The 10,778-nt window shown below is 50.6% G+C and overlaps 5 protein-coding genes across 5 annotated transcripts; 3 read left to right on the plus strand and 2 right to left on the minus strand.

Annotated features, from left to right (window-relative positions):
- Positions 1–890: 890 nt before the first annotated feature.
- M437DRAFT_64603 (ran GTPase activating protein 1) lies at positions 891–2,195 on the minus strand (the record flags this gene model as incomplete). Its single annotated transcript, XM_041024447.1, has 2 exons — positions 891–1,949; positions 2,010–2,195. 2 exons carry the CDS (start codon positions 2,193–2,195, stop codon positions 891–893), a joined length of 1,245 nt encoding a protein of 414 aa, XP_040882021.1.
- A 290-nt stretch (positions 2,196–2,485) lies between these two features.
- M437DRAFT_73899 (uncharacterized protein) lies at positions 2,486–2,826 on the plus strand (the record flags this gene model as incomplete). The annotated part of the gene is made up of 3 exons (XM_041026128.1): positions 2,486–2,495; positions 2,551–2,627; positions 2,683–2,826. The coding sequence occupies 3 exons, from the start codon at positions 2,486–2,488 to the stop codon at positions 2,824–2,826; spliced, it is 231 nt and encodes a 76-aa protein (XP_040882022.1).
- Positions 2,827–2,965: 139 nt separating this feature from the next.
- M437DRAFT_43245 (ALG6, ALG8 glycosyltransferase) lies at positions 2,966–4,843 on the minus strand (the record flags this gene model as incomplete). The annotated part of the gene is made up of 3 exons (XM_041020711.1): positions 2,966–4,337; positions 4,388–4,550; positions 4,609–4,843. 3 exons carry the CDS (start codon positions 4,841–4,843, stop codon positions 2,966–2,968), a joined length of 1,770 nt encoding a protein of 589 aa, XP_040882023.1.
- A 1,298-nt stretch (positions 4,844–6,141) lies between these two features.
- On the plus strand, positions 6,142–7,104 carry M437DRAFT_43482 (RNA-binding domain-containing protein; the record flags this gene model as incomplete). The annotated part of the gene is made up of 1 exon (XM_041020748.1): positions 6,142–7,104. The coding sequence occupies one exon, from the start codon at positions 6,142–6,144 to the stop codon at positions 7,102–7,104; it is 963 nt and encodes a 320-aa protein (XP_040882024.1).
- A 1,041-nt stretch (positions 7,105–8,145) lies between these two features.
- Positions 8,146–9,363, plus strand: M437DRAFT_82989 (uncharacterized protein; the record flags this gene model as incomplete). The annotated part of the gene is made up of 1 exon (XM_041027854.1): positions 8,146–9,363. One exon carries the CDS (start codon positions 8,146–8,148, stop codon positions 9,361–9,363), a length of 1,218 nt encoding a protein of 405 aa, XP_040882025.1.
- Positions 9,364–10,778: the final 1,415 nt, after the last annotated feature.

The following is a 10,778-nucleotide window of genomic DNA, read 5'->3' on the forward strand; positions in this document are numbered from 1 at the left end:
AAGTGTCCGTAAAGCTTTTGTCTTTCTTCTGTCTTTTTCTTGTCTTTCTAGTGTATTTCTTTTTCTCCATCTCTCAACATTATTCTATCATCTTTCCATCTTTCTTTTACATCTTGTTCTTTTTCTTTCTTGTTGTTCTTTTCTTACTCTTCTAAGATAGAGTTACCGCGACCAGCACCAACAGAACAATAACGCCTGGAATCCAAGTCTCTGTAATCATGGATGCGTATATGCCTAGCCAGAAGGTGTAATGCCATATAACGTCTAAAGATCGAAAGCGGTCAAAGACTATGCTTGAGTCTGGCGATAAGTCAGCCTTATAGCCCGTCACGCTCGATGAGGAACCAGGTGTTTGGAGTTTTCCCGTAAGGATTGGGAGGGTTACTGGATTATGAGCAGGTTTGGTAGCAGAAGTGATCTGAAAAAAGGGGGGAAGTACTTGTTGAGCAGGGCAGATGGGGTCAATCGGTGCCGGTAAATTTGATTGTGGTGATGAGACTACTCAGAAGATTTTGAGAGCATAGGAAAGTGCGATAGGAATTTCTTGGGCATCAGATGTCGTCTATGCATAGCTTGTTGGCAAAATTCAGTGCAAGAGATGTAGAATGGACTTTGGTGCAAACGGCAATGATATGAGTGCACAAGAAGTAAGACATTGAACGGTAGTTCTGGCATGGTGATGTTCACGTGTGAAAAGACGTATGCTTGATGGTGGGACGAGAAGTATGGTGTATAGTCATGTGCAATGTGCTTGCGTGTGGTATCATTTATCTTGAAAGTAAGACGATAGGGAAGGGGGGAATGGTGGCAGATCCAAAATGGTGGCCAAAAAGAGGGGAAAGGAAATCGCTAATCCAGAAACCCAATGCATGTGTAGAGAAAGAAAGGCGTTACTTGAGCTCCGTCTTACCCATAAGATCTGCGAGCTCGTCCACTGAGTTGTCCTTCTCTTGGGCGACGGTTTCTGATTCGGCTTGGTCGGCCTGCTTGATGACGCGCTCTTCCTCTGCATCTTCGTCGTCTTCGTCTTCATCTTCATCGTCACTGTCCTCTTCCAGGTCATCAAGCTCGTCGATACCCCAAGTCTCATCGTCCTCGTCAGCGTCCGGAGCGTTCTCCTCTCTGCGCTCGTCGAGCAGAGTCTTCAAGGCCTCAACGTTGCTGTCGTCCTCTGAGAACTTGTTGCCGTTCAGTTCAACACGCTGGAGAGCAGGCAGCTCACTTGTCTGGGCGACCTTGCACAGGGCTTCGATACCCTTCACATCAATCTCGTTGTACTGGAGGCGAAGTGTCTGAAGAGTCTTGTTCTTGCCAGCCTTGAGAGCTTCTGCGAGCATGACAGCGCCACGAGCGCTTAGCAGGCAGTCACCGACACCAAGCTCTTTGATAACGGACCAGTTTGCGATGACATCTGCAAGTGCACGACCACCCATGGCAGTGAAGGTGTTGTCTTGCAAGTCCAAGACCTCGAGAGCACTGCACTTGCTCAAACCGTTCTGCAACAGGGCAGAGATTCCTTCTTGACGGATCCCGTTCTGTACCATGCGGATAGTCTTGATCTTGTTGTTGGCCGAGTATGCCTTTACCCAGGCGTCCATGGAGCCATTCTCCAATCTGTTGCGACCGCAAATAACAGTCTCAAGGTCAGGGACTGTCTTGCCATTCTTGCGAGCTTGCTCTTTCTTCTCAGCAAGAGTGGTGAGGGCTTCAGCGACGAGGGTTCCGGCAGCAGGACCGAGACCGTTGTTGTTCAAGATCAGGTGCTGCAGAGGCACGTGCTGGGAGAGGAAGGGCTGAAGAGGAGCGACGGTCATAAGACCAAAGGCATTGTCGGAGAGGTTGACGGTGTGGAGTTCGGGGAGAGCAAGCAGAGAAGTAAGCAGGTGACTGAGTGCATCAGGGATCTCATCGACGAGACGCGAAGTGAAAATGTCGGCAAAGTTGGCGACCTGGATGGATGGGTCAGATTTGACCGTTGCAGATTAATCAGTTACGATCTGACGGCGTACCTTGAGCTTTTTCTTGGTCTCGAGCACTTTAGCCAGGGCTTCACAAGCCTCAACACCCAGTGTGTTTCCGACAAAGACGACCTCCTCAACGTCGTTGTTGGCCTTGAGGTCAGCGATGTGCTTGTCCATGTCGGCAGCCGAGTCGAGTTTCAGGGCTCTGCCCTCGAGCGAAAAAATGTTTGCCATGGCGGTTGTTTGAGCGGATGAACAGAAGGAATGCAGAGAGGGGGAGTGGTATAGAGAGGCAGAGAGGGGTTGCGACAAGAAATTGGTGTTTCACATGGTCACAGGCATTTGTTTATTGCTCGGGCCTTTAAGGTTCTAGAAAGAGCTTGGCAATGACTCGCCTCGCCGCTTGAATGTGAATGCCCGTTCGCTGCTGACATATTGCCCTGCGATTGCCTCATACTTGAATATCTGAACTTGATCTGTCGCAATTCACTTCCTGCTCTTTCCCTATCTCGAGTTCTGCCAAAATGTCTCAGCGTGGGTTCTTCTATGCTTTGCGACTCGCGCCTACCCATTTCTGACCCAATTACAGCATCGTCCACTGTCACAACTACCAACAACCTCGCTGCCGACCTCAAGCCCAAAGGCGAAGCCGCCGCAAAGGCAAAGGTACTTATTCGCTGCACAACCTTATTCCAATACACTGCCTGACCACTGGTTACAGCCATGCTGCGTCTGCAAGGATGAAAAGGCCGCTCGCGACGAATGCATGCTCTTCTCTACCGCCGCTGATCCCCAAGCCGACTGCCAGAGCATGATCCAAAAGTACAGAACCTGCATGCAGGGCTACGGCTTCAGCTTGCCATAAACACTCGGCTCGAATCTTCGTCTTCCCCTTCAGCATTGCGACCGGCGTTACAGGAAAATCAATTACACCTCTAGACTTTTGAATCTATGTATAAATAGTGTACAATAACACCACTTCACTCAACCCTGTTGGCTGCCAATTATAGCGTCTTCTGCTTGTCGTCTAGTGACTTGCCAAATTGCAACAATCCACTTTCTGCTACGAGGTGCCACAGACACCAGAGATAGCACAGGCCGAATCCTGCAGCTCCTACACAGACATTGCCTACAACCCAAAGATCAGGCATGTTCGCTGGCGCCTGCACAAATGCCTCGGCAACATGCCAACCCATCATTGCGACGTAGAACAGAAGGTGCACTGCCTTGATGGGTAATGACAACCAGACACCTTGCTCTCCAATGTACGCCGCAAGCGATGTTGGTGGAAGACCCATGAGGTATGCCCAGAGAAGTGTCAAGACGAAGTAAGGAATTCTGAGTTCGTCCCTTTTAAGTAGAGGGAACATGGTCCAGCAAGCCAAGGTGTTAGCAAATCCAATCCACGCTCGCAGATCCGGTCTAAGTCCACCATGTCCAGCCATGAGCATCGTCATTGGTAACAAAGGCAGCAAGACGTTCTTTTCGTGTACTTGGTAGCTGCAAAGGAAGAAGCCCCATGCTGTGGTTGCCAGTGCCCATGGCACAAGCTCCTTCTTCGGCTTGATGAACACAACCAGGCATGGTGGGAGGATTGACAGGCTAGTAAGCCCTAGTGCTGCCCTCGACAGAAGACTCGAATCGTATCGATGTAGCTTGTGCAGTCCCGATGCATGCACGGCACACCAGACATTTGCCACCTTGTCTTCGAAAAGTCCGCGCGCGAAAGGGAAGATACGGTGAATAGATTGTGCAAGCTGGAAAACAAATGGGTAGTACCATGCCTTGGTCGAAATCTGGATCGGAAGATTGTCCAGAAGCGGAGGAGCTTGTGCATCAAATGGCAAGAACACACCTTTCCAAGAATCGTAAGCGATGCCAAGAAGGAATGGCAAGAAAAGAGCTGCAAAGGAGGCAATCGTGATGATAGCTATGCTCATCAGCCTACCGATGTTGATACGAGGAAAGACACAGATTCCCAGTAGGTAAGCGAACACAGACGGTGCATAGAAGAGCGCCATTTGCTTGAAGCCAAGCGCAGCAACAAAGTACACGCAACTCCACAGATGGCGGCCTGCAAGCATACTTGACATGGACGCAAGCATCAAACCAAGCATAACGGTGTTATACTGGAAGTGTCCGTGATCGATGAGCATTGTCGCTGGCTGCATAAGTACGGCAGTGAGGGCAACTGAAGATTCCCATGTTGTAATGCCGCACAGCTTGCTCATGTGACGGGTGAAGATGACCGCCGCTGGCACCAGGATGAGATACTCTGAGACGATGACTGTAGCACGCATGAAGATCTTCAAATCAGGATCATCGAGCCCACGTGAACTCTTCAGAGCGAACCATGATGGGTTAATATAGTTGCCCCTGTTCAAGTCAGCAAGTGACCAAACAGCACGGTCGAAGGCGATGCTTACACTTTACCCAAAACCCAACTGTGGTAAGCTGTCAATGGAGGATAGTCAAGGCCCCACCACTGCAGGTCGTGAAAGTACCAGTGTGAGACAGGTAGGTGGTTGGTCAATTCCATCCAGTGACGCTGTGCCTCAAAGTCACCGTGCATAGGGGGTTTGTCAAGGCCTAGACAATCGAAAATGAGTTCCAGGATATAAGAGAGCCTATCGAATCCAGGACTTACCAGAATAGCCCCAGAAACCAGTGGCCCACCTGAAGAGTCCTACAGCCATGAGGATGAGCGGCATCACCACCCATTGTGACACTGTTCCCCTGGCAGGCAGTAAGAAAGATACCAGGGGGAAAGCTGGCTTCTGCTGCTTTGTCTCTGCATCTGTAACGATCAAGGCATTGCTGCGGGGACCAGAGACCTGATCTTCCCTTCTCTTCTTGCGAGGGCGATGTGAGGTGGGAGCCATGTTTATCTCTTATTAGGGAACCATCTCGGTTCTCGACTGTCCACGCTGGCAAGTCCGAGACCCGTCGTTTGTGGCACAGGCTTAATGCGGAGGGCGGTCACCGGGAAGCGGGCCGAGAAGCGTTCGAAGCCGTGCGCAACAAAAAAAGTCGCAAAAAAATGGCAGAAAGTCCTAGCGGCTAGCGTTGCCTGCGGTATAACTAGCACGTCGGACTGCCAGTGTTTTTCCTTCTGCATCCTCCTTCACCAGAACTTTCCTCGATATTTTTCCTGGAATCTTCATCTCAACTCTTTATATTCGACTTTTTATCATAACAAGTGGGTTCGTCGCTCCTCTCATTAGTGGGTTCAAGTCTTCTCTTCGCGTTGTTGGTTTTGCGTGAAGCAGACTGAGATGTCACCATCTCTTTAACGTGGGTAGTGGGCACATGCGCAATCAGGACGGCTTTTCATCAGACCATCTCGCGCGCAGACTCCTGGCTCTTGTGGGAACACATCGCCGTGACATGCGTGCGAGAGCAGTGGGCTTGAGGGCTTGTTGGCTTCCATCACTCCATGTGATAATGGGTTACTGAGGGCTTTGCCGCACACTGCGACCATCACTGGTCGCTCACACCATACTCGCTCGTCGTATCTGCTGTCGCTGTTGCAATTTGCGATAGATTGACCGATCGACCATGCACGCCACCACACGCGAACCGCCTTACCTGCCACCTCTCACGGTCCGGAACCTGACTAACCTCGACCTCTATAGAATACCAACACATCACAATGGCCAAGGACAAGAGCACCAAGAAGGCCGCCGCCCCTAAGGTCGAGGCCACCAAGGTCAAGTCTGGCCGCGTCACCAAGGCCGAGGACCCCAAGAAGAGCAAGGACGTCGCAAAGAAGGTCGTCGAGGCCGCTAAGAAGTCCAAGAAGAGCAAGAAGGAGCCCACTCCTGAGCCCTCCAGCGACTCTGACGAGGAGATGGACTCCGACAGCTCCAGCTCTTCCGACTCCGAGTCCGAGTCTGAGGCTGAGGCTAAGCCCGTCTCTAAGAAGGCTAAGAAGGAGGAGTCCTCCGACTCTTCTGACTCGGACAGCTCCGACTCTGAGGACGAGAAGCCTGCTGCTAAGGCCGAGTCATCTGACTCTGACTCTGACAGCTCTGACTCCGAGTCTGAGGACGAGAAGCCTGCCGCCAAGAAGGCCGATTCCAGCGACTCTGACAGCTCTGACAGCTCCGACTCTGAGTCTGAGGACGAGAAGCCCGCTGCCAAGGTATGCTCATCTCACATTCTTATACATCCGTATCATATGGCTAACATCTTCCTGAAGGACTCTTCCGACTCCGACTCCGACAGCGACTCATCCGACTCTGACTCTGAAGAGGAGGTCAAGAAGGCCGAGGAGCCTAGCAAGAAGCGCAAGGCCGAGGAGGCCCCTGACGCTTCTTCCAAGAAGGTCAAGGTCACCGCTGAGGGTCAGTTCGGTGAGCCCAGCAAGGTTCTCTTCGTTGGTGGTCTCTCATGGAACGTCGACGAGGACTGGCTCTCCAAGGAGTTCGAGGAGTTCTCTCCTGTCTCCGTCAGAGTCATCACCCACGCCGACTCCGGCCGCTCCAAGGGTTTCTCTTACGTAGAGTTCGCCGACGTTGATGCCGCCACCCAGGCTCTCAACGCCAAGCACGGTACCGACCTTGATGGCCGTACCCTCAAGTGCGACTTCAGCACTCCCAGAGACAACAGCAACCGTAGCTACGACAAGAGCCAGGTTGGTGCCCGCGCCAACGCTTTCGGTGACAAGCAGCAAAGCACTCCTTCTACCACTCTCTTCGTTGGTAACGTTTCGTTCAACACCACCACCGACAGCCTTACTGGCTACTTCTCCGAGTACGGTAGCATCAACAGCATCCGTCTCCCTACCGACCGCGAGACTGGCGCCCCCAAGGGCTTCGGTTACGTCGAGTTCGGCTCCGTCGAGGAGGCCAAGGCCGCTCTCGAGGGCCTGAACGGCGCTGATGTCGACGGCCGCAACATCCGTCTGGACTTCGCTGCTCCCCGTGACAACAACGGTGGCGGCGGTGGCTTCGGCGGCCGCGGTGGCGGTCGCGGAGGTCGCGGCGGCTTCAACGACCGTGGTGGTCGTGGCGGTGGCCGCGGTGGCCGTGGCGGCTTTGGCGATCGTGGTGGTCGCGGTGGCCGTGGTGGCGGTCGTGGTGGATCTACCAACCGCGGCGGCTTCGGCGACTTCCAGGGCAACCGTGTGTCTTTCGACTAAGCGGTTCGCTCTACATCTAATCGGTTCATGTCCTTTATCACAAAAAGTTTGGCGTTCACGGATATCTGGGGTAGCATGATGATCATTCGGTCGATTATACGGCAGCGAAAGACACGATTGCTGGGAAATGGGTGCTTTGTACAATCACGGCGCTAGGTGAGTTGTAGTAGCTATTCGATAGCGTAGTAGTTTTATAGCATGTTATGTCAAAAGATATACCCCGACAACAAAGGATCACCTTAGGTCACATGTGCAATGATTATAGCGGATACACGACTCAGGGTCCTGCAGGTGATATACAGCATGCAGGTGGTTGGGCACCGGTCAGCCTTTGAAGGCAGTATCAGGTATGCATGTAGAATCCTTATGCAGCCATAGAAGGCCAGGCCAATCACAACAAGGTATATCCTGCTCTTTTGTCGAGTTGCAGACGTGTTATTCAAGGAGCAGACATATGAAACCAAGGACCAAGAGTAGCGAAGCTTAAAGAGTGGCCACTTGATCGGACCGTTGCGTGACCCGCGGAGGTGGGGTAGGAGTACTCATACACCGACTCGGATAGCATCATCGACAACGATCACTTCGTCTCCTGCCAACGACTTGCACCCTCATTTCTTGGGCCTTGACGGACTGCAGTCGCTGCCGCATGATTCGTTGGTGCCTGTTTGCTTAGGAACATTTGGCTGCACTACTCTATCCTACCTTTCTCTCCCTCTCTCAGGGTCGTCTCCAGAACCAGCCACTCACCCCTCCCCTCCCCTCGTACCACTTACCATCCGTTCTCTGGCTTCCACGCAAACTACATAAGACTTTGAACTCAGACACGTCATAGCCCATACGCGCCGTCATCTACCATGTCAAACCACTTGAATCCTGAAAACAGAGGTCATGGGCTGACCGCCGACACAGGCCGGACTCGGTCAGAAGGTAAGAAGCAAACGTGTGACTCGAATGCGTCTTCGTACCTATTCACCTCCTGCCTTTACGCATACTTGCGGTGCTTGTTGTCTGGCTTGTTACCTTTCTTCCTGTTGTTCCTTCATGGCTGGCATGGACAGGCATCATCAAGGCAGTGCTGACGCCAGTCGTGCAGATTCGTGGATTGAGATTTCATCTCAACCCTCGTCGTCGTCACTCTCCTCTGCTGCCGACGAGATCGTAACCACAGGTCTTCGTGTTCATCAAACGCCAGCTTCATACCGTCGAAGACGCCAAAGACCCGGTCGACCCTCGCGACTCAACATCGCCAGTCGTGCCGCAAGTGCTGGCGCTGCCAGCAGTCAAGAAGAATATGAAGAGAGCGAGAGCGACGACGATCATGTTATAACTTCGTCTGGTGAAGGGCTCAGGCTACCAGCGACGCACGTCAGAGATGCCATGGTCGAGTCCTCGGATGATGATGAGAACAGGACAGCCGTCAACTACCCTATCAACAACGACAACGTCTTCACACCCCAGCCGAATGCCTTCTCTCACCCTTCGAGCCATCCTGTCAGACATGCGAGTCAGCCTGTGCCAGGCTCGTACTTTCCCGCTCAACCCGAACGTCGTCATTCGGCTAGGCACTCATACCCATCTCGTGCAGAGGCCAGAGTTCAACACTCGCCCTTCAACATGCTCTCCCCAAACCACAACGCAGCTGCTGACCACGAAGCTGCCCTCCGCGCCAGTCTTTCCACTTTGCAGTCTTTTGCTGCGGCTGCTCGCGGACTCCCCAAGTCGAACACTCGCGCTGCAGCTGATGCCCCTCCTCCAGCGTCAAACAGAATCCAGCCAAACACACTGCGCATGGTGCCTGCCTCTGCTCTCGAGAACAACTCGCCCCTTTTAGCTCCCGTTACCGAGCCGACATTCAAGCCGACCATCCGCCGTGCATCTACCTCTACTTCCGCTTCTGCCGAAGGCCGTTCCTCCAAATCGGAGGGTAAACGGAAAGGCACTTCTGGTCGCGGCTCATCCAAGGAACGAAGAATGATCAAGAAACGCCGCAACTCTGGCGCCGTCTATGGTGCCGACGACATGACTGTCAGTCCAACGCTCTTCACATGGGTCGTCAGCGTGGGCGTAGTAGTTGTGTTCAGCGCCATCAGCTTCTCCGCCGGTTACTCCATGGGCAAAGAAGCCGGCAGATTCGAAGCTGGCTTGACTGGCACCGGCGACGGAGCCACAGCTTGCGCGCGCGAAGCTGGCAAAAGCGGTCTGGGATTCAGAAAGTCCAAGTTGTTCAGCATTGCCTCGAGCGTTGGAGTTGGTGCTTGAGTGGATTCGACGCTCTGATCTTGCCTAGTTGGGTCCAGGGCTGAGATGAGTATGGAGACTAAGATCTGGTTTATGATGAGATGCTGTTTAACGTGAATTTACAGAAGGACGATTGGTTGCTAACGCGCATGAACGGGAACAAGGGAGTACAGTACATGACATGGGGCTGGTGAGAGGCGTTTTCTATGGAGTCTTGGTTTTGGAGGGCATAATACCACTCTGTTGATGGCGAACGAAGTAAGGGGAATGATATACCTGGTCAGAACTACTTTATATGCAGGAAATACAAATTTGGAAAATCAACTCTAGTATGCAATTCTATGTGCTTCGTTGACATCAAGTTGTGCGATGGTTTCTCGTTTGCTTGCTTGATTGATTTCGCAACTTCGCTGCTTCTAGATCAGCGGTCCCGATGAGCATCACATTGACCAAAAAAAGTATCAAAATGACATGTATGCAGCCAGAAGATTCCCATGAAGCATATATAGACGAATGGGAGAATACAGATGGCCGTCGGTAGCAACCATACGCGCTGTCATTTTGAGCCAGGGTCGTACCCTCAACAAGTGACTTCGGGCTATTATTGCGAAGCCGGAGTAAGCCATTACTTGGCGGATTTAGTATATAACCGTGCCGTGTGCTAGTAGTCTAAAGAAATCAAGTTCCTTTAGTAATTATATCTAGTAGCTAAGCTCTAGAAGGCCTCTATAGCCTAGGGTGCCCTCTATAGTCCTTAAAAGGTAGACTTATAACTATCTTAACTTTATATAATACTAGTATTACTATTATACTTCTTATTAGTTAACTTATAGGAGTTATAAGGATATAATATAGTTATAAAAGTAAGCTAATATTAGCTTTTCTTAGTCTATAACTATACTTTTCTTATAATTAGCTATAATCCCTATAACTTTAAGGATAAGAGTAGTAAGGCATTTATCTTTAAGCTAAGCTTATAGCTTTCTATTTTACTAAAGATAAATATATATCTATAAAGAGTTATAAGATAGATCTAAATAGTCTTTCTAGCTAAAAAAACTCTAATTAATATAAAAAGGATATCCCTTTTTATAAAAGGACTAGATAGCATAGTACTACTAATATAGTACTTTAGCCTTTTTAAAACTTCTTTATATCTCCTACTTATATAACTCTCTTACATTCTAATAGAACCTAATCTTTACTATAACCCTATAACTAGCTATACTTAGCTAAAAAAGTCTATAACTAGCTATTAACTAGTTAGAGGACCTATAACTAGGCTATAATAAGCTAGTTAAGAGCCTTAAGACCCTTTATTAATAACCTATAAAGAACTACTTAAGATCCTCTACTATATAGAGTAGAACTACCTAAACTAAGAGGCTAAATATATAGAATACTAGGTAAGGAACTAACCTAGTCTATAATAGCCT

The sequence above is a fragment of the Aureobasidium melanogenum genome (genome assembly GCF_000721775.1).
Source record: "Aureobasidium melanogenum CBS 110374 unplaced genomic scaffold scaffold_5, whole genome shotgun sequence".
Lineage (NCBI taxonomy): Eukaryota > Fungi > Ascomycota > Dothideomycetes > Dothideales > Saccotheciaceae > Aureobasidium > Aureobasidium melanogenum.